Here is a 23903-nt window from a genome sequence, read left to right on the forward strand (position 1 = left end):
TGAATGAACGAGAACGGTTTATCCCACAGGTTCAATTCAGATTTTTTTTTCTAAAAATAGTAACATTAAGAGTAGGATCTATCTCTTGAAACTTCCAGTTGGAACATTCGCCTATATGTGTACAGCAAATGAATAGCTCTTAAGTTTTAATTTGAACTCAAAATTACAGCAACATAACTAGATCATTTACATTAATATTATGGATGAAAGGATAAAAATTTACCTTTCCTGATGGTCATACCGCTTTACGAATGAAACCAGCCGTAGAACCAGTCGATATGCAAGGTAATCATAAACTTTTACTAGCTACTTATTTCTTCTTTTTCTTATTTGGTCGTAACGACTTACGCGGTCATGCTAGCCTATAAATGATTGCAAGACTTATTAAGCGCTACACAACCGATAGTCTGTCTGGGGGACTACCGTGAACGGTCCATATGAGGTTTGAACCTACGACGGTTCGACATGTTGTTAAGTCCTGCGAGTTGACGACTCTACCATAGGACCGCCCCACACTCCAGGCAATCGCTTTATCAATTTAGTTAGATTCATATTTTAGTATTAGAACTCGTTGTCTTTGGACTCCTCTCTTACCAAAAATGCACATATTCGAGAAGCGCTAAGGCCTCTCAATATCATCGGACAACTTACCATTTTGTTTAATGAACATCAATAAACAACCCAAACACTCTTCGAAGCTCACAGTCTCTGATTGACATGCAGCATCATCTCATCCAGTAGCCCTGGATTCTACTGCCACCGGTTGGTTAGTAACCGGCAACAGATTTCAATTCTTCAAATGTTGACAGATAGCTGTTGATTGTTTTCATTCATTAATTTCCGAAGTGTCCCGAAATTGAACCGTGTCCAGTCAATTGAAATGCCCGCGCCCTTAAAACCGGCCCCAACCGCAGCACCCAGCACCGAAATCAACAAGCTCATCGATGATGTGTTTGTCACCTCCGGAGCTGCCATCAACTGCGGTGCGTTGCGCCGCTTGCTTCAGCAACTCACGGCCCTCATTCAGCCCGGCTCTGGCGGTGGTCCGTGCCGTTGCTGCTGTTCGGCCAGCCGTGTAACGATCGATGGACGGTCGTTGAAAAAATCCACCAGCAAAACTAGGAAACTGTCCGCCCGGTCCAGCACTTCCAAAACCAAGGTCGGCGCAAAGGGTGGAACGGATGCCGATAAGGAGCATGAACTCATCCTTCAGAAGCTGCAGGCCGTGCAAACGATGCTGAAAGTGATGCAGCAAAAAATTGCGAAAATCGAAACGCGCCTACCAAAATCACAATCGAACGTTTCGCTCGGCAAAGGAGGTGGACGGCGGGGACAAAACTCGAAAGCGTCCAGCATACGGGTTGGCGGTGGTCGTGGTGGTATGGGAGGAAGTGCAGTTGCTAGGAAACATTGCTGTGTGTCCGGTAGGCCACCGTCGGTCGTGGTCGTGGGACCATCGAATCTGAAAGCTTCGACGAGGTTCTGCTAGCGGGATGCTCAGGATCTCAGTTGGCGGTGGAGCGATTTTGCTCACCGGATAAGCATTCCCCAGTCTAGTATGCTCTGATTGTGGAGCTGCGAGTTTGGCACTTTGTTTTCGATTGACTTTGGCTGTGTGTGTGTGCTTCTCGTGGAATTAAAAATTAATTAGTGTAATTTCGTGTTTTTGTCATTTTTGAACTCGACATTTGCCGTCCTGGCAGAAAGCTTGGTAAGATGGTTGAACCAACTCCAAGCGATCTAGAAGCATTGGTGGACGAGGCCATTGCACTGCCGGACGGAGTGATCAACTGTACCGAATTGAACCGACTGCTAAAGTACTTGGTCGAAGGTATGTGCAAGATTTCACAAGAAATTGATGACGCTCGAACAACAAACGATGATCGGTTTCAACTCCTCGAGGATGCTATTGCCGATTTGAAGGAACCGGAAGAACCAGACGAGGAGGCTCAAGAGCAACCGACAGTAATACAATGTGGTGTGGCTGTTGTCTGTGACCCTGAAGAAGAAGACACTTCTTCTCAGGCGAGGGAAACCGCCCCGAAAGAAGTCACCTCCGAAGCTCTTCTAGAGGAAATCGATGCACAAGCGTCTCAATTCCGAGAGCAAGAAACTAAACTGCTCGCTGTGATTGGCGATCTTGAACAGCGGCTGGAGAAAATAGAACAGCTATTCTACCAAAAGCTCGAACGATTATCGAACGAATTCCAACAGTTCCAACAGGTTGTGGAGAGCAAGCAGACCAGCGTGGAGGAAGCAACCTCAACCCCATCCATGCAGCAAACCACGTGCACGGCGGACCAAATCGACAAGCTATCCGAGTTTACCGACAAACTGGATGAACTGCAACGACAGATGGAGCTGCTCTTAAGTCATCGCGATCAACTGCCACTGCGAATCGAAGCTCTACTCGAGGAAAAGCTACGAGAAGGCGAACTTATAACTAGCAGCAAAAAAAGTCTCCAGACTGATGGTGGTGTCAGCTCACGGAAAGGTTCCGTTACTCCCTCGAGATCCTGCTCTCAAGGTCGCATAGCAGAATCGGCCGGCACGACCCAACCAGCGAGTGAAAATTTGAGCTGCCTTTCCTGTGACACAAAGAACGTTGTGCAGCGGAAGCGCGATGAGCGCTATCTAGCACCGCGCACCAGCGCCAAGCTGGCAATGATCGCCCGAAGGTTGGAAGAATCGGACGCTGTACCTCGGCTGAAACCGGGCGCTCGCTGGTCGCGTACCTGTGGCGGTTCCTACACGGTCGTAAAGCCGGACGAACGTGTCTTCCGGCAGGTGAATGTACAGTTCAATCGAACGATGCAAGGAGAAAGTTCGGCAAACGACAGCTAGGAAGAGAAGTAGGCGCAGAATCAAACACACAAGCAAGAACAATCGAAGCATTCATTTGAAAAGCAAAAGTCGCTCGTTTAACAACTCACAAGCATTTGTAAATTTCTCTCCATCCGCTCCAAATTAAAGTAAAAAAAGGGTTTAAAATTCGTACAAATGGCATCGTTTGTTCCAAAACTGAAACCACTGAAACGGAAAAGTTGCTGCTGCCTGATACCAAGAGAGGAGGATGCTGGGGGACTGGGTGGTGGTCGATATACAGGCGGCATTCACACGGTGACGCACCCCGAGGAACGTGTGTTTCGCGATATACGTTACACGGGAACGAAGCCGAGGTCACAATCGTGTGGAACAACGAAACTGAAGCAACTGATTAAACAACGTCCAAGTAATTGAAGCCCAACGATTGGTAAGATGGTTTGTATTGCTTTTATTGATGATTAAGTACAATGGGAAGTGAATTAATTTCGTTCCAATAATTATATTTTTCCTATGGTAGATCTCAGTCCTATCTGAAAAACCTGGAGAAGAAATAGGCATCCATTCGAGAGGGGTTCAGACATGCTTTTGTATATTAAATTGATCGTAGCTTAGAAATTTTAGCATTTCAAGAATGTCCTAACAGAGTCTTTATATTATTGAGGATGGAATAAATTGACTTCAAATCGTTGGAATCAAAATTTAATCCAAAATAGTTCAAAATTTTGTCATTTTTCATACGTTCGGAGAAAAAATCGGTTTTACGGAGAAAAAAAAATAGCACAAGTCACGACGAAAACCATAAGAATATAACAAATTAGTTTTTTTCCGTTAATGGTCCTAGACCAAACTCTGCTCCAGCCTTAGTGGCCATAAATTCTTGGTTAGCTTTAACTAAAATAAATAGTTTTCGCTTAATGCACTACAAGCGTTCCAGCCCAACCGGTCGCCACTATTTACCCAAAACATCAATTTAATTTATCTTGCGGAAATGTCCGTTCATATGACGCTGGAGCTCGGGAAAACCCTCCAACATCAGGGCTAAGGCACGAAAAACCGGCAGCAGCGAAAGCGGAAATGAGCCTATAAAAACATGGCAGCAAACTTTCGCCCAATCGAGGGACAAATTTGGGATTTTCGTGAAGCTTACGTGACTTTCCGTAAACTCCCCACACTCTCCCCACACCAAACGAAACACTCACACACATGTCGCCGAGTTTTTACGGGACAGAAAAATTGGAATCTGACTGCTCGTCTCAGTGCTTCCGGCACCAGCAAACAGCCCCGCCGCAAAACTTTAACCCGTTTTGCATTTCCTTTTCGCTGAAGGACGCAAACGATTTTCGGCCCGGTTCGGGTGAATTCAGCGTAAAGTTTGTGCACCAAAATAATGAAGTTTTTTCCGCAACAGCTTGTCCCAATCACTGTCGGTGGCAGATTGGGAACGGTGTGTTTGGGCGGTCGATTGCAAATACGGCGATCGACACCGGTGGGTGGTGAGGTGATAATGTGATTTGTTTAAAAAATCGTTTGTTACGTGATGGAAAAATGCAGCACATGGACAACTTTAATCGAGAGGCTGGTTGTAGCTGTAAAGGAAGAATTGAGTTCCTTTGTTTGAATTTTTGAACCATTAAAAATCAATAACATGTATTTTATTATTTTGAATATTTCGGCGTAGCCAAACAATCTCGCCATGTGCGTTTTGGTAATTAAACAGTAATCAAACTCAATTATTTTTTCAGGAAAAAAGTATCAAATAATCCTTTTTTCTTCCCTTCTCTCTCTTGTTTTAATACACTTGACAAATTTCAACGACGCAGAGTGTGCACAGTATTTAAACATCAGGCTGGTATTATTGAATCCGTTCGTAGCGGGAACGTACGGCGCTCACATGAAATTCTAGGGATGGCAACACATTTCTTGAGCCCGCTCTTACAACGCCGCTGTGAATAACTGTAGCAACCATCTAGTAGGTTAGGAAAATGAGTGTCGGGACGTACGCCGCCGCTACGAACGGATTCAATAATACCAGCCTCAGTCCTCCAAGCCATGCACGTTACCATGGCAGACACGGTACACACCACCGCCTGCTTGCAGAAAGTTTTTCTCATCACCCTGCCATCACCATCACATCCACCACACGCCCCATCATCAGCCGCTTGTTCGGCTTGTTTCGCTCGGTACGTTAGCACCTTCACCTTTCATTTAGCATAAATCCCGAAGCTAGCTTGCTTTTAAATGTCACGAACCGTGAAATTAATTGCTATGGCGCACTGGTTTCTTTCAACCCGGCTGGCGGCTTTTGCTGCCGTATAAAATCCCTCCTTTCGTCTTTCTCTCACTCACCGCCATCCCAATTTTCTTATCGGTTTTTTTTCTCCCTCTCCAAAGCTTGCTCCTTTCATCACCAACCGGATTCGTTGTCGGGTGCCGTTTGTACGTTCGTTTGTACTTTTGTCGTTTGTCGGGGTTTAGGATTTCTGTTGCCAATATATTGGCTTACCGGGGGGGATGGTGACCAACCAGCAAAAAAAAAAGGCCAAGGTGCCAAAAGAACCGGAAACGGACTTCTTGGACGCGCTCTGCTATCGGTGTTTGGCCGCAATGGCAACAAAACAGACACGATTGCATTTGCGAAGGGTAGATTGAAGATAAACACACACACACAGAGACACTCACGCACACGGATGTACCGTCCGATACGGAATCAGTTTAATATCCATTCTGTCACATACAACGGTACTGGACTTCCGGGTTGTCGAGTTTAAGGCAAATCTTCATCCACCTCCAGCTGTGCTGGCCGGCATTTGCCGGGTGAGCGAGTGATGCAACGACAGAGTGGTGCTTTTCTGTGCACTACACCACCCACTGGTCTTTGGGTTCAATACAGGAAAATAAATTACTCATGTGTTATCGCACTCACTTCCTGTCTTTTCTACTGCCTCGCACCGGAGCAATTCCGTTCGATCCCGGGCAATGTGTTTGCTTTTGCCGCTCTCAGTGGTGATGTGGTTGCGAGGTTTTTGTTGCCACTGCTGCAACTCGGTTGGTCAGTTTGATTGTGAAGCATTTGTTTCGTTTGTTGCAATTTGGGGGCGCAGATTAAGCAGCAAGAAGAAAGCAATTGTTTGCTTAAGGGAAGGAGCAGAATCAACCAGCTACTGCTACAATGGTAGAAAAGGGCAAATTTTATGTTGTTTTTAGTTTTCTTTTGCATCCATATTGATCTTCTAATTACTTGTTGAAGATAAATATCATTCAAAAGCATTGTAATGTTATTTTAAATCAAAGATTGCACTCAACCACAACATGTTGTTATGACGTTTTCTGATATGTTCTAATTAGATTTCTCTCATTGTAATAACTTCTAGAAAAGTTTTATTTCCTCTTTTAATTTATTTTTCAGTTTGTAATAAAATATTTTTTGAATTTATTTGTTCTAAAGACGTAATAGAACTTTATTGACTGATTGATTGAATGATTTACTTATTTAAAGTATAGGTTATCTGGCCAACTACTGCCTACTTACCACATAAATTTTGAGTCTTTATCGACCATTTCTTTGACACATTGAAGCTCAGAACAAAGCCCAACAGTTCATCGCACAAATAAAACTAAGAAAATAAATTAACGAAAAATAAGAACATTGATAACGGAGATTGAATCTTCAAAGATTCCTAACATGGTTCATTGTCATATTAACGTCTCTTTGGTTATTAAGTGAGTTAGAATAAATGATTATTCGTATAATCGGGTAATTAGTGCCGAAAACTATGGAACAAAACTGTGAAGTTAAAAATTTCTAGGCCTCAACATTCTTTCAAGAGCAGTGAAATTAATCCTAGATAGGAGAGAATCCTTCTTTGCTGTAACGTTTCTAATTCCAAATAGCAAACATTTAACAGAGTATGATGAGCATTTCACACTGGCCCAACAGTGTGTAGTCGATAATACATTGTTTTTGTAAATCTATTTTGGATGGCTTCTATTTTATCTATTCTATTTTTTTGTACTCGTAAACTCAAGTTTACGACGGATTAATGTACAATATAGGAATTTTAAACAAAATGGGTCGGTGAATTGGTTGGACACACGTGTAACAACTATACCAAAAATAATATACTCATATACCAAAAAGTGCTACATTTAAATGGAACAACCCAGTGATTAACTAAATAGACGACAAATTCACAACCAGATATCAAACGATTGTTATTAAAATCCCATACTTAATTACCTGAATATATAAAATATGCTGATAAAAAGAGCTGCTTTTTCTCTGCGACTCTTTCTATTATGCTCAAGGTTTCCACTGCACAGTCTAAGTGCTAAGCGATAAATATCCAGTAACATAATTTCAATTACCGAACATCTATCACCAATTACCGTACAAATACCAATAGTGATTTACATGCAACGAAGCACCAATAAAACTCCCAACAACACGCTTTTCAGCACCCGAAAAATTACCCACAACTTTGAACAACCGCAAGTTGAGAGCATTTGGTGTAAGCATCGTTCGCTCCACAACAAGCTAAATGGTTTCCGCATCAATTATTATACACTCTATCATAATTTATGATCGCTTCTGTCCCGACCAAGTGGCAACCGATGGAGACACACACACACACTCACACTTTCCAGACACTGCTGTACAGTAAGCTAAACAAACCATGGGATCAATTAGTTTCTGCAATCGGTGGCAAAATGCCACCTTCCAGACTGTTCCTCTTTTCTCAAAGAAAAATAAAACCACATCGAGATGTTGGAAAAACACTTAAAATTTTATTACTTTACCACCGAAAATGGCTTTATGAAACGGGCCATTAATTTAATGAGGGTGGTGCTGGTTGGCTCTGGCACAGCGAGCTTTTGAACCGTTGGAGAATGTAACGTGTGCCCTTTCGTGCCACGTCATGGGTCAAGAGAGCAAAGTGCTGTGCTGTGTGGGAAGGAAGGACGGGGAAATGTTTGCTCCTACGTCACTTTCGGTCTGTGAGTGGAAAAGTTTGCCAAAGATAGCCAAAGTCATCCTAAAGAGCGGTGCGGTACATTATTGTTGTGTACTATTTTCTTGGTACTGTCGAAGGCAGAATTGATTCTGTTTAATGATTAAATCAATATTTTATGTTTGTTTGTTTTTTTTACAAATATAAGCTTCGGTATAAACGGTATACAGTAAACTGCAGGAATATGTACGCATCAATCATTCTTATTTTCCATGAATTTTGCAGTGAAAAATAAACTTGAGCGTCGAAAGCATCTCCTACCCACTCGATAACGAATACGAAGAATTGGAAACTTTTAACGCACACGTATAAAGAGAAGCTTAAATTCTCAAAATTTAAAAAAAATCTTTCGATCAATATCCAAAACAGACCAAAACAGATCAAATCACGCCATAGGATAGAACTTTGGTGTAAATTCCTCGCAACCTGAACATGACAACCTGTCCATCTTTTTGGGCGAGCTAGTTAGTGGTTAATTTTGTACAAAGGTTTGGTGCAACCCACATCAAACCCCAAAAACAGTTTTATGAAAAGGACAAAATCAACCATCAAACCATTCCCCAAAACATGCTAAAATGCTTCGATTGTTCGACACTGTTTTCAAGTTATTAACTTTCAATTAGTTCATCCCTGATTTGGGTCAAAGAGCCTGTCATTTCCAAAACTGAATGTTCAGTTAATCCATTTTGTCTGCATGTGTGAGCAAGAGAGGCAAAGTTAAGTAATGTTGAAAATGCTGTTCCTTCATTTTGAGAGCAGATGGGATATAGGAATACCATTTATTAATTTACAATGCTGCTCAAAATTCGGCAACACTGTTTTCACTATTCCACCGCTGGTAACCCTTTTCGCAAGCGCAATTTGCTTTTCGAAACAATCTTCTGTTATCATGTCCTCATCCTCACCAAATCGAATCAATATTCTAAAACGTGCCCTTCACGTCCACACCTCCTCAGCTTTGCAAACCAATCGCGCCAGCTCACGAGCCGATAATAATTTCATGCATTATTTATGTCCATTTATTGGTGGATTGGTGGCTAACGAGCATGATTTTATGGTCGAGTTGAGCGATATTTGATATCGGACCGTTTGCTATGCGGAACCGAAGCCGAAAAGAAACAACAAACTGCACAAATCTCATTTATCATTTGTGTGCACCAAACGCCAATCGCGAATGGACATAATTGACAAACTAATATCATTGACAGTCGTTTATTTGTCCAGCTTGTTTTTTGCCGTGCAGGGAATTTACATTCGAAGCGATTTGAATGATTGAATACATAGCTCCACTTTCGTTAATGTATGCATTCATGTAAATTGGCCATGCAAAATGCAATCAAATCAGCTCAATTTTCATCGCAACAGTGCGTCGGTGATGACGAATAATGCAATTAAATTTCTGCTATCTGCTGTAAACTGTGTAGCTTTGTTTAATTTGCTGCATTTTATGGTAATTCAATGTTTATCACATCTTTGTGTATAAATAACTAATTCATAAAGCTTACAACTATGAGCTATCTTACTAAAAGGGACACTAAAGAGACCTTCAGTATTCCTGTATTTTTAAGTGAATTTTCTAGCAGAATTATTCTCATTTTCACTTTCACTCCATTCAAACTCTTGCCAACTGTTCTTACTTTATTTTGACATCCATGTTGGCTCATCTAAGCTGGTTCCATTGCGAGACATTCCAACGCGGATAGGACTAATGACAGCATATTCTCACGTGCCAGTGCACAACAAGCGTATTTCGCTTTAATTAAGCACAATAAGTAATGTTACATCTCTCGTCCCGTGTTCCCGTGTATTTAACGACATTTAATTTCAACAGTACGTCCAACAATGCAAATAGCTCAAAGTTGGTTTAATCATCTTCTTTTTTGAACATACTTCTCTGTACTATTGTGTTTATTAATAATTCTTATTTATACTGAGTAGTGAAAACAACTACTGCACTTCTTATGTTCTTAATGTATAAAGGCATATAATTATACAAGCTGCGCAGTTACGTAGGCATATAATTATACGTAGCTGCGCAGTAGGTATTTTGCTTAAAGCCTGATTATAAACTGATGCAAACACTTTTGGACAAATATGTATTATTGAAGAATAATAGATATAAGAATGATTCAAACTCAAACAGAAACAAAAACAAAGCAAAAAATATTGTAAAACATATCCTTCACAAAGAAAGTGTTCATCTACCAACCACAATGAGCAATCATATGGAATTTAAAGAAGAACTGAAAACATGAATTAAATGGGTCAAACGTGGAATTGAAAAGCATTGCACGCCCTATATTTCCGCACGTATAGAACATGGCTTAATCGACCATAATTAGGCTCCTCCTTGTGGCTATAAACAAAAATTTGATAAGAAATTTCCTCATGGCACCGGAAGAAATCAGTTGACCCTAATAAAGAGGGCAGCTGCAAAAAAAAACCCGCCTCCTTCAAGTTATTAGGGCAAATGCACCGCTGCACTACTCTCAAACGCCCAAGCCAAGTGTGTTGGGCTGATTGAAATTTAGAACAAACGTTGCAAACCACACCCGTGAGACACAGCTCGGCAGTGGCAGTGGCAAAAGAAAATAAAAACGATTTCCCCCCTCAACCCGCTAGTCCATAGCATCCAGCAAGACATTACCGTTCACGGATGACACCGGACTGGTGCACCAAAGACTGGTGTTCTGCATAACCTAATTGAATTTATGAAGTTTTTTTTCTTTTCATTTTTGTTCCTTGCTCCCCCATATTGTACCGTCTTTCACGTTCACAAAGCATCTTATTCGCGCGTGTGAGTGCAGTTCGTTTTTACCACGCAAAAACGTACCGCCGCGAACCGGTTGAAAGCTCCATAAATCTTGGCCCTCCGCGCTGCATTGCTCCCAGCGCACCCACTTCCAGCGCCCGAAGAGCCTGGAGTCGTTATGATGCAAAATATGCTTATCTGGTGCCCCCGTTTTTTCCCCTTCTATCGGAGTGGAGGGAGTTTTCCTGTTTTACCTCCTCTTTTGCTCGGTACACACACACACACTCATGTGTGTGATTTGTACGGAACAACAGTTTAGAGGCTCTCTGTTTCGCTTGCGCTTCGGTTTCGCGTGAAGCTTCGTACGGGTGTTCCCCCATCGCGGTTGGAAAACAAATCAACCTCAATTGAGACAGCACAGCAGACATTTTTATAATATATCCTCAATTCCCATGCCAATGCTTTGGTTGTGGTGCGATGCTATCGATAGTTGTGTATCGTGGATAAACATTAACAACGGTGTCTCTGGCTGTTCTATAGACCGGGTCTAGGATGGCAGGTTAATGAATGTCGATGTGGCGCCAAAGTTATTCTCAATGGAAATCTGAGAAATAGAAGATTATCTGCATCAAACTGCATCTTACCTCAGAATTGATGATAGACGTTTAGTGTTGCTGAATAATATGATGGATTACTGTAGAATACTAAAACAAAGAACTTTTGATTGCACATATTCTTCGGATTTCAAGTATATCTTTTCAGATATTGCTTAAAGGTCAATATTTTAACATTAAATGTTTTATAGCTAGGAGGTTAACATTCAATAACGACTTAGCAACATTGGCCTGTCAGTGGGGCTTTTCACAATACTAGCTAGCTTTTTAATATGGAGTTTGACATTTGGTTGGCGGCTGAAAGCTTGTCAACACTCCATACAAAACCAGAAATACAAAACTAGCCTGCGATTTTCAGCCTAGATTATGTCAGCCTCAAATCGTATAATTAGATTCGAGTACCTGCTCGAAACAATGTCTTCTTCTTCTTCTTTGTCTTTGTGGAGCAGGGTGTAATCTTCCATGCTCTAGAGGCGAATGTTCTAGAGACGAAAGGCTGACAGGCTAAAATTTCAGCCTTCGAACTTAAAAGGGAAAAGGGCCAATATCAGAGAATGCTTCACATACTGAAAGTCGCACTTTTTCGGGACTCTTTTGTTGGGTCCTCGCCTGAGAGCTGTCGATCCAGGCGATTTGTATCAGATTTCTATCGTTTTGTTAGTCAAACCTAGTGGCCAATAAGATGATAAAATTGATTTATTCTAAAATTTAATACAGGATTAATATGCATCAAATATGTAACTCAATTATGTAAAGTACACAAAAGTACGTATAAATACAATACAAATTGCTTGGAACACTTCTTGGAAGTTCTTTCCTAATAAAAAGCATACAAATCAAATAAAATGTAAGCTCTTCGATTTTGGTACGACCAAACTAACCCTTTTTGCGATGGTTGATCTGGTTCATGAGCTACTAATCAATATTGATACAAGAAGCAATCACACTCCTTAGTCGCATCGATTTATCTCTCCTCCGCTAGTCGAGTCAACCCGCTGGTTGGTGGTAATTCAATAAAGGAAACAAATTGTGCATTATATTGGTGCAATTTATCTCGCTACTAGCTGAAGCACTACCGCGTGATGAATATCCATTTGCTGGCAATTTACTCGCCTTAGGTAGTGAATGATTAATCAACGTTGGTTTACCAGCCCACAGAAGCTGTACCTTGAGATAACTGAGGGATTTCTTTCCATCAACCTGAACGAGATTGCATAAAATTCGGTACCCACGGCTTGTGCATCATGAATATTTGGTAAAAAGATGTTCAAAACAAGACCCAATTTGTTAGGTGCTGTTGTGCAAACTGTCAGCTGCATCCAGGTCCACCTTTATTCAACGGCAAATTGATTTCAACTCCATGCTCCAAAAATTGTATTTTATTTCTCCTCCTTTTTGTTTGCCGCCACTCAGTTCCGTGCAGTTATCAGCATTGGCGCCACCACACGCCACACAACACGGCCAGAGTGATTGACACGATGAAAACAATCTCCTCATGTCTCACTTCATACAAATCGCCTTTTCGAGAGAGAAAGAGTGTGTGTGTTATCGAATTTCCGTCCCAATGCCCGACACGCTGCAGCACCGATTCAATGCAGCTTATGTGTCGTGCAGTGAAATTGAAATTTCTCCCATTTCCAACACCTTCCCTGATAGGTGCGACTGCATCAGCATGCAGCCTGTGTGTACCCCTGTGTATGTGTGTGCATGATTACGATCGATAACGGAGGTGGTAAAATGCATTCTATACCACGTTTCGGCTTATACGGTCTACAGGTCGGTATGGTTGAGCGCAGGCTGTGCGGTAGCAACACTTTCAAAGCAATTATACAACTAATGGAACGATCATTCAATCCGGTTGTACTGCGTGTGGGTGTGTTCGTGAAGGGTGAAAGCAAATTCTTATACAAATTGTACAACTTCAAAGAAAAGTGCAAAATTACCTTTTGCAAACCTTTGTTCAAGCAATACGCCAAACGATAAAGAATAAATAATTAGAACAGCTGATAAATAATTAGAAACTGTCAAGTAAAACATGTCTGTCAATCATTTCATATGAATCATTTCAGGGCACATGTGACATTGTATAAAATGTTAAAAGTTTTTTTAAAAAGTTAAGTTTGTTTATCTGGTATATTCTTTGTATTACTACACATCAAACGTATCATTGATTTATTTATGTTTATATTTATTTTTTATATTTATTTATTTATTTATATTTATTTATGTTTCATTAAACCATGTGATCTTGGTTGATCTACGATCAAACAAGCTTTTAAAGTAATTTTTAATCCTCACCGATCCTCTTATGACTTTCAGAATGCAAATTTCTACTGCAAAGCACACCAAACTGAGCACCCAACCGTAACATAGCAAGTAAAGTACTGGTATCACATCCGAAAACATCAACACTGTAGATAGATCCGCGTTCAGTGCCTTGTTTGGTAGTCTCCACGCGTCGTCGGTTAGCTTTAGAATTATTCCAGTTTCGTATAACCTTTCTAAACACTCCTTAAACTTGTTACAAAACTTCGACCATAATCCAAACATATAGCAACAGTCGAATTCATGCAGCGGTTCCCGCATGATGTAGAAAAAGCTCGAGTTGAAGAATGTTTCATCCGATACCTCCTTTTGCATCGCATTGGATGCGTACTCAGTTATCAAGTACGCAAAGCCTGGTTCATAAAAGCCATTCTCGTTAATAACAGATAATCGCGGTAGTTTGAGCTTTTTCTTCAATTCTTCTGATATCGTAACAGGTAGATGAATAAACATTTCATCCATTACCATTGGAGCGTTCAGCATAATGTCCGAGGCAAAGAACTGCTCCAGTGTCTGTGGGTTCTCCTGATATCGCAAACGTATCATAAACGATGTCACTTGTCCAAGGTACGCTTCTAGCAGAATAAACTTCAGAAACTGTACGATCAGTATAATCAAAGCAGTCAATCTACTTGCTTCCTGATGTTGTCCGAAAATGATCACCATTAGTATGTTAACTCTTACTCTTTCCCAAAACACCCAATTTAGTGCACCAGCTATTGTAACTAATAAAAGCAACAGATACCATGCTTCCGACTTGTACGGTTTAAGGAACTGAAGATTTAAGTTGAACCTCTGTATTTTGGGCATCAGCACTCGCACATTGAAATTTTCGTGGAGTCGAATTTGCGGTAGTGCCACTGCTGTGTTGCATCCCCTTCGCGTCAAATACATGTCCATTTTCTTCTCCATCAATAATGTTGGTATCATTGCATACTTCAAAGGATCGATGTGCCTTACCGACAATTCTACTCCTATCATACGGGCAACTATTTTAGCAATTTCAATGTCTAAACCAACCACCTTCCACTGTTTTGATAGAAACGAGTGAGGCTTACTCTCGGTGACGATCGTTCGCAATGGTTGATATGTTAGTCGCACTTTGAAGATGGTTGCAAAATCCACTGTTTCGTTTAGTAAAACTAACTGCTTTTGTTTCATATATCCCATTATGCTTAGTTTACTTTTGTCACGAAACTGTACCACAATGACATAGGACATAATATTCAAATAATCGAAGTAATGTTCTAACTTTAAGATCGTTTGTGTTACACTCATGTCATCAACCAACAAAACTACATACTTTGCCAAATAATGATGTTTTGCGCCCATAAATGCTGCAGTAATAAGATCGTGCATATCTTGCTGTGAAAAATAAATCGTTTAGTAAGAGAAATGTACTTTTTTCACACTGATATACACTCACATCCTCTGTTGGTTTCAGCTCGATGATCACCAGACAATTTTCTCGCAGCAGCTGTTTAAAAGCAACTGTACGATCAAACACTATCCTGGGGTAAGGCAGTGTGTTCACAATCGTCGCTTCTGTTACATCCCAAAATATAAGAGTATCTATACCGCTCAACGTGTGAAAAGCGCGATGAACAATCCGCTCCACTACATCCGTGTTCGGTTGAACCAAGCCTAGCTGAAAGAACAGTAAGCTGAAGGTTATAACTCTACACCACGCCATCCTGTGTCCAAGTGAGCAGGAACGATTGTGCGCTGAAGGATTTGTTGGAGGATTTAAGAGTATGCACTGAATCGCTACACAAACAGCTAAATGCCATTGATTGCGCGAGTTTCCTCTCCAATTTGTTGGTGTTTAAGGAACAATTTTGTGTGTTTAAAGGGCAGTTCTTTTGTTTTCTTAGCATTTAAGTATTCAGCAAGTTGAATTTTTCACATTTATTCACATGATCATCAGAATGTTGCTGCCATAACTCATTTATAAATACTCTTTTATTTCATAATACGTTCATATTAATGAAATAGCCACTTAGCTATATAAAAGAAGGCATTGTAGTCTGTGATGGCGATTTCTTATCAATGTAGTGGTTAAAACTGCAACACATTTTCGAGCAACTTTAACTGTTTCAAATAATGAAGCAACCTTTTTCAAGACTTTTTGTATGTTTGTTTGAAAGACAGATAATGACGAATCTAAGAGAACGATAAGTAGTATTCTGTATCAAATAAAAACTCAGAGTATCTTATTGCAAACGGTTTTTATTCCAATATATTCATAAGCGTGCGAAACAAGTCCAAAAATACAGTTAACAACAGTAAATATTTAAATTAACATGTTCATTAACAATCATTCCAATATTGCCTTCTTGATATTAACACTAAAAGTAGTAAACTGTTTTGCATGAGTTTTGCAATTAGTTATATGTTGGATGTTCCTTTCCGACTCCACACATTCTCCCAACTCTAATACCTTCATTAAGCACTCTTTTTCTGTTCTAACTCCCTTAATATTCAGAAATACGGCACACCTCATCACACTCATTAACGAAAACGCACTCTCTCAAATCGATCATAACACATGAAAAACAATCTTCGCGCTCTTTGCATGGTCCTTTCCACAGCCAAGCACATAACACTTACCAGCCAACCGTAACCGATGAAGCGAAACACTGGTACCAGATCGGGAAACATCAACACCGTAGATGAATCTGCGTTCAGTGCTTTGTTCGGTAGTCTCCACGCGTTGTCGGTTAGCTTTAGAATAATTCCAGTTTCGTACATCCTTTCCAGACATTCCTTAAACTTTGATCGAAATTTTGACCACTTTCCAAACATATAACACATTTCAAGCTCGTACAGTGGCTCCTGCATTATGTAGAAAAAGCTCGAGTTGAAAATGGACACTTCTAACACTTCGTTTTTTAACGCGTCTGAAGCGTACTCCGTAATTATGTAAGCGTAGCCTGGCTGAAAAAAATCGTTCTCGTTGGTGACAGACATTCTAGGTAGTTTGATCTTTTCCATTAATTGTTCTGAAAGTGTAGTTGGTAGTAGACTGAAAAATTGGTTCAACCCGATTGGAGCGTTTAGCATAATGTCCGAGGCAAAGAACTGTTCCAGTGTCTGTGGGTTTTCCTGATATCGCAAACGTATCATAAACGATGTCACTTGTCCAAGGTACGCTTCTAGCAGGATAAACTTCAGAAACTGTATTACCAATACTAGCAAAGCTGTCAATCTACTCGTTTCCTGATGATATCCGAAAATGATCACCATGAGTATGTTAACTCTTACTCTTTTCCAAAACACCCAATTTAGTACACCGGCTATTGATATTATTAAAAGCAACAGATACCACACTTCCGGTCTATATGGCTTAAGGAACTGAAGATTGAAATTGAACCGCTGCATTTTAGGCATCAACATTCTCACATTGAGCTTCTCCTGCAGTCGAAGTTGTGGTAGTTTCAAGACAGAATTACAGCCTCTTCGCGTCAAAAACATGTCCATTTGCTTGTCGCTCAACAATTTGGGAATGTTTTCATACCATATGCTATCGAAATAATTGACCGATAATGATACACCCATCTTTTGTGCTACAATCTTTGCTATTTCAATGTCTAAGCCACCCAAGCTCAAGCGCTTTGATAAATACGAGTAAGGCTTACTTTCGGTGACGATCGCCCGTAACGGTAGATCGTGTAGTCGGGCATTGAAAATGATACCAAAGTCTGCAGTTTGGTTCAGCACAATGAATTGGTTATGTTTCATGTATCCCACTATGTTTCGAATATGTTTTCCGGGATATTGGACCACAATAACGTAGCTCATAATGTTCATATAATCGAAGTAATAATTAACATTTTCGATCGTTTTTGCTATTTTACTATCGTAAAACAACAGAACTACATATTTTGCCAAATAATGTTCCGCACATTTGGTGAATGCTGAATTAACAAGATTGTACACATCTCGCTATTGAAAGAGAAATCAAATGTATAAGTATGTTAGCTCTTAGTAATATACTTGTATACTCACCGCGTGGGTAACTTTCAATTCCATAATCACAAGACAATTTTCTCGCAATGCGTCTTTGAAAGCAGTACTGTTGTCTAACACTATCCTGGGGTATGGAAGTGCGTGAATGAGCGAAATTTCTGATACATCCCAAAATATTAGCGAATTTAGTTCTTTCATTGTGTGAAAAGCTCGATGAACAATCTGCTCCACAATTTCCGCGTTTGGTTGAACCAAACCTTGCTGAAGTATCAGTAAACAGAGGGCTAGAGCTGTACACCACGCCATCTTGTGACTAACTGAGCATGAACGTTGGTGAGTTGAAGAATTCTTAGTGGTATTAAAAGTATGGACTAAATCACTGTACAAATAGCTAAATGCCGTTGATTGTAGCTATTGTTTTACGTGCTGATAATGTACTACAAAGAGGGTAATAGTTTTATAATGCCGATTAAATGACACTTGAAAGGGAAATGTTCACAATTACAATGAGAATAGGTTTCCAAAGATTGACGTTATATTTATTTTTAAAAGATAGAAATACATAGTTCTAAAGCATGTACATCATAAAGCTATTGGCTTATGGATTTTTCAATGAATAAAACATAAATTAAAAAAAAACATAATTCAACTAAGTAGTACAACCTATGATGTACGCAAAAACAGTCTTGTGTGGCGATATTTATACTTCCACAGTAGTTGTTTCAGTTTTTGAAAGCTTATTTCTAGCAACAAGCAAATCACACTTACTGCCCAACCGTAGCACAAAAAGAGAAACACAGGAATTAAATCAGCAAACATCAAAACTGTGAACGTGTTTAACGTTTTGCTGGAAAATTTCCACTCTTCTGCGGTAATTTTGTTAATTATTCCAGCTGCATACAACCATTCTAGACATTCTTTATACCTCGCAAAAAATTTCGACCAAACGCCAAACATGGTGCACATTCTGAACTCAGACAGTGGTTCCCTCAATATGTAGAAAAAGCTAGAGTTAAACACTGACTCGTAGGTGAATTCACTTTTCATCGTACCTGAGGCATACTCCAGCACGAGGTAGGCATAGCCTGGCTCATATGCTCCACTATGATCTACTGTAGACGTGTAATTTGGTCTGAATTTTGGCTGCCATTGCATCGATATAACAAGTGGTAGATGAGTGAAATAATAATTCATTGCCACAGGTTCGTTTAACATAACGTTGGAGGCGAAGAATTGCTCCAATGTCTTGGGCCTTTCCTCATATCGCATCTGGATCATAAACGATGTCATCTGTCCAAGGTACGATTCCAGTAGAACAACCTTCAGAAATTGAGTTGCCAGCAGTAGCACTGCCATCCACCTGCTCGTTTCCCGATGATATCCGAAAATGATCACCATCAGTATGCTCACACGCATTCTTCTCCTAAACAACCAGTTTAAAGCGCAGGCTAATATTATAAGCAAGAGTAACAGATACCATACCTCCGCCTTGTATGGTTTGAAAATCTCAAGATAAAAATTGATATTTTGTATCTTAGGCATCATAATTCGAATCCGGAATTTTTCTTGATGTTCAAGCTGTGGTAGTTGCGCTGCATTATTGCAACCTTGCCGGGTCAGGTAAACGTCCATTTTGTCCTGGAAAAAATAATCTTCCAATCCTGGAACATTGGAGTCATTCAAATGTGTCAAAGATAAATGTATACCCATCATTTTTGTCACTATTTTAGCTACATCAATGTCTATTCCTTGCACTTCGTTTTGTTCTGAACGATATGAATAAGGTCTTTTGTTGGTAACGATCGCTCTGAACGGTAGATTTTTTAACCGTGCTTTGAAGATTTCTTCAAAATTTACTGTTTTGTTTAGCAAAATGAACTTGTTTGATTTCATATATCCAACTTCCTTTACCTCACCTAGCTCAGAATAATGAATCACAACAACATACTTCATGATGTGTGCATAATCGAAGTAATGGTCAATCAGTAGGAGCGTTCTAGACAGCTCGCTGTTATAGCTTAAAAGAACTACAAATTTTACCAAATGATGATGCGAAGAGCCTGACAGTGCCGTTTGTAGACGCTGGTGCATTTTTTGCTAGATAAATACATACATTTCTTGAGCAAGTAAGCAACTACAACGAACAAACTATTACTCACCTCGTCAGTACCATCCAATTCGATGATCACAAGACGATTTTCACAGAAAAAGTTAGCTAAACCTTTTGTGCGATCAACTATGATCTTGAGATAAGTCAGTTTGCTAATACTCGATGCTATATACTCAGAAGCATCCCAATAGATAAGTGTATCTACATATCCCACGGTTCGAAAGGCTTGATGTGCTATATCCTCTATAACTTGCACGACGGGTTGAGCCAATCCTTCATTGAGAAAAAGTATGCCAAACAGTAGAGCACTGCGCCACCACATGTTGTCGAAATCCCGGTTGGCAGGGTTATGCATTACTTGTCATAGGTTGTTAGAATTTTTAGAATAACGTAGGTAATTGCTGCTCAAATAAATAATGGGTATCTCGTAAAACATCTGTAAGACGATTACAGTTAAATTGCAAGCAATTTGGAAATCTCTGTGTAGCGATGGCATACGATGGTAAATGCATGTGGCAAACATGTGATTAGTTAAACCGATGAGTTTGACCACTTAAAAACAAAATCTCCACGCTTCGTCCATCAGTTAGCTCATAATTCCAGTGACGTGCAGCCGATAAGGACATTCGCTGAACCTCGCACAAAGCTTCGACAACACCTCCAAAAGGTACATTTTAACCTTCCACAACGGGTCCTACAATACGCAGTAAAAGCTCGAGTTGAAGATTGATCCAAATGATAGTTCGTTGTCCAAGGCATCAGATGCGCAATTTTCGCCAATGAACGGTCATTCAAGTCGATTTTTTCCATTACCCTCGGTAGTGAACGTGTGGTTTTGCTAAAGCTTTTCTTGCAGTCGCACCGATACCACTAGTGTTAGATCGTTAAACAGTTGGATCATTCCATGGGATGCGCTCAACATGACGTTCGAAGCGAAGAATTGTTCCAATGTCTGTAGGTTCTGACCCAACACTTGCTACACAAACAGTGAAGAGTAAATCAAAGCTCTACGGAACAACATGGTGTCGTCAGAGTTTTGATATTTTTAAAACAAAAACAAAACATCAGATATTTAAGAATAAAATGATCGTATATTTGGTCAACACATAGAAAGACTTAGTTTCACACACAGACATATTTTTTCTTATTTGTGCCTGTTACATCTTTCATAGACAAAGGCGTAACTTACATTGTAATATGACATACATAGTTCGTGATATATTGAAATGATCCCATACATTTCGGTAAAAAAATCGAATTATAAGCACACAAATAATCTCTCAAGGCGATTTTGAAGATGCCTTAACATTATTCTGACCTTGTTGATAGCTATCTCTACTGCAAAGCATACCGCACTTAGTGTCCAGCCGTAAAATATACAGTAAAATACAGGAATCAGATCAGGCAACATTAGCACCGTAGATGAATCTCCTTCCAAACCTTTACTTGCCGGTCGCCATGCTTCATTCGTAAGCTTGTTAATGATGCCAGCAGCGTATAGCAGTTCTAGATGTTCCTTATACTTCATTTGAAATTTCGACCATTTTCCAAATATGTAGCACATGCTAGTCTCAAACAACGGCTCCTTCATGATGTAGAAATGGCTCGAATTGAATTTTGACTCATACGAAAGTTCGTTCTTCATCGCATCCCATCCATACTGCGTGATCAAATAAGCATAATCGGGGCTGTAAGTGTCAATTTCGTTTACAAACATTTGAGGTTGTTTGATCTTTTTTCGTAAACGCTGCCGTGTAGTGTCTGGTAGCTGATTAAAAAAGTGATTCATTATCTCAGGTACATTTAGCTTTATGTCCGTGGCAAAGAACTGCTCCAGTGTCTGTGGGTTTGCCTGATACCGCAGCTGTATCATGAACGATGTTACCTGTCCAAAGTACGCCTCGAGCAGAATAAACTTTAGAAACTCTATCGCCAATACCAACAGTGCCTTCAATCCATTTGTTTCCTGTTGATAACCAAATATTATCACCATGAGTATGTTTATATTATGACGTCTCCAGAAGACGTAGTTTAAAGTGCATGCTATTGTGATTGAGATGAGTAGCAAATACCACACTTGGGGACTGTATGGCTTGAAGAATTGAAGGTTTAAGTTTAACTTTTGCATTTTGGGCATCAAGATTCTCACACTGAACTTGTCCTGTAGATGTATTTGTGGATAAATCAATGTACGATTACAACCTCTACGCGTCAGATAAATGTCCATTTTCTTAAACGCTAATAAGTTAGCAATCATTCGATGTTCCCAGGCTTGAATACGTTTTATGTATAATGATACACCCATCTTTTGGGTGATGATTTTAGCAATTTCGATATCTAAGCCTACCAGCTTTCCTTGGTTTGACACATACGTGTATGGTAAACTGTCAATGATGATCGCCCGGAAGGGCTGATTTTTCAATCGTGCATTAAATATGGCCTCAAAGTCCGCCGTTTGGTTTAGCACAGTAAGCTCGTTGCCATTAAGAAAAGCCACCTTGCTTTTCATTTGTTCCATAGAGTTGTTGAACACAATGACGTAGCTCATGATGTATTTTTGTTCAAAATAATACTGAATTAAAAAAGTGAATCGTTTGATCACGCTATTGGTCACACTCAATACAACTACATACTTTGCTAAATGATAATTCTGGGTACCGGCAAATGCTAAGTTCAGCTGATTATAGAGAACTTTCTAGAAGAAAACGGTACATGATAATTAGTGTTATGCAAACCTCTTTAACTGGTATTCTTACTTCTTCAGAAGTTCTCAGCTCTATTATGACGAGACTATGCGCTAAACATGAATGTTTGAAACTAGAAGAACGATCAAATACTACCCTGGGATATGTAGATGTGTTGAGATTTGAGACTATCGAAGCCGACGCATCCCAATATATGAGTGTATTCACGTGTCCCTTCGTGTGAAACGCTCGGTGAACAATACGCTCCACTACTTGCACGGTCGATTGAGCCAACACTTGGTTCACCAACAGTAACCAAAGGGTCGATGCTTTACACCATAACATTTTGCTTTCACGAAAGTTAGGATCTTTTATAGACACAAATGTTTGAATAAAGAAAATTGCTCTACAAATAACTACTCAAACATCTAAACAAGTTTGATTGAAGCTGAGGGTTGCTAGCATCTGTTAGTGATCATTTAAATGTAGCAAATGATAAAAAATGAAAACAATTCCAAACAACAATTCCCGGCTTGAAAGTCCAGTATTTATAGCGTTTGTGCGTGTAACACGGATCGACCAGTGACCAGCAAGTGGCTCGGTAACGGTAAAACTGATTTAATTTGCTAAGACATTTTGTAGAACATATCACGGTGTGACAATTAAAACCAATCTGCTTGTAGTTTAATTATACAGTCACCTTAGTGATATGGCAGGTAGCGATATGGTGATTATTAAAGTGATAAATTAGTTCAGGTAGAAGATCAATTTCATTCGATAAATTAAAACCACGTCTGCAACTATGCACAGATACCAGAAAAACAAAAACAATTTTAATGTACGTTTAAAAAGGAATGCCAAATAAATTGTATTAGATTCAAGAATTTTTAAATAAATCAGTAAAAAAATGCTTTCAATATTGATTGCTTTCATTGAAGTTTAATTTAAATTAATGTAAAACTTGTAGTGATTTGTAAAACTCAAAATGGACTATAACACGGTAATAGTACTGAGCTAGAGCTTTTTATTTCTTTGTTTACAACGAAAATTACATGACCCATACAAAGACTCGCACTTCCGCTAGAGCATCGAAAAATGAAGGATGAATTATTGCATCAACATCCGTCCGGCTGGAGTTGAAAATAAACGGCCCAAACGAACGAACAATGAATAATGCTTGGACCGTTGCGAATCGTGCAAATCAGCGGTACGCCTGTACGTCCAGTGTGGATGTGTGTGTGCTTGTGTGTGCCAACAGAACGGCAATTTGTTTGATCTAAACTACCGCATGAGGTTAAACTGCGCACCTCGCAACCTAGCACTTTGTGCACACAAAATTGAACGCCAGTCAAATGCCATTTGTTTGAGGGTGCATCGATCGATCGGTAGGGCATGAGGTTTGTATGAGGTAATTTGTAGCCGAAGATTCCACCCGCTGCTGCTGCTGCTGCTGATGAAGATGGTGGTGGTGTGGGGATGCAGGGCCAACAGGACGATAGGCCGGTCGAACCAATGTTTGTCAAACACAAACGTCACCACCAAACCGGCACCGTTTCATATTCAAATGATGTGCAGTGATGTTGCAAGCGCGTTGCAAGTTGGCGAAGGCTCGAG

General features: G+C 40.0%; 2 protein-coding genes across 3 annotated transcripts; one reads left to right on the top strand and one right to left on the bottom strand.

Annotated features, from left to right (window-relative positions):
- The first annotated feature begins 1552 nt into the window (after positions 1 to 1552).
- On the top strand, positions 1553 to 3529 carry LOC133391419 (uncharacterized). 2 transcript variants are annotated; one of them, XM_061645793.1, is made up of 2 exons: positions 1553 to 3261; positions 3344 to 3529. In XM_061645793.1, the coding sequence occupies exon 1, from the start codon at positions 1717 to 1719 to the stop codon at positions 2842 to 2844; it is 1128 nt and encodes a 375-aa protein (XP_061501777.1). In that variant the 5' UTR covers positions 1553 to 1716; the 3' UTR covers positions 2845 to 3261; positions 3344 to 3529. The 2 variants fall into 2 exon arrangements, with proteins under 2 accessions (XP_061501777.1, XP_061501778.1); XM_061645794.1 differs by having other exon boundaries at positions 1553 to 3253.
- Positions 3530 to 15205: 11676 nt separating this feature from the next.
- Positions 15206 to 21598, bottom strand: LOC133391000 (uncharacterized). Its single transcript, XM_061640528.1, has 3 exons — positions 21407 to 21598; positions 16126 to 17471; positions 15206 to 15251 (listed from the first exon to the last, which is right to left on the bottom strand). The coding sequence occupies exons 1-3, from the start codon at positions 21596 to 21598 to the stop codon at positions 15206 to 15208; spliced, it is 1584 nt and encodes a 527-aa protein (XP_061496512.1).
- Positions 21599 to 23903: the final 2305 nt, after the last annotated feature.

The sequence above is a fragment of the Anopheles gambiae genome, chromosome 2 (genome assembly GCF_943734735.2).
Source record: "Anopheles gambiae chromosome 2, idAnoGambNW_F1_1, whole genome shotgun sequence".
Lineage (NCBI taxonomy): Eukaryota > Metazoa > Arthropoda > Insecta > Diptera > Culicidae > Anopheles > Anopheles gambiae.

Excerpts from the sequence above, each read along its gene's own strand:
- LOC133391419 (XM_061645793.1), top strand. The coding sequence starts at position 1,717 with ATGGTTGAACCAACTCCAAGCGATCTAGAAGCATTGGTGGACGAGGCC.
- LOC133391000 (XM_061640528.1), bottom strand. The coding sequence starts at position 21,598 with ATGGTGATAATATTTGGTTATCAACAGGAAACAAATGGATTGAAGGCA. Across the intron at positions 17,472-21,406 it reads CCACGGACATAAAGCTAAAT|CGAGATGTGTACAATCTTGT; the intron begins GTACCTGAGATA and ends CTCTTTCAATAG. Across the intron at positions 15,252-16,125 it reads GGTTGGCTGGTAAGTGTTAT|CGCACAATCGTTCCTGCTCA; the intron begins GTGCTTGGCTGT and ends CAAATCCTTCAG.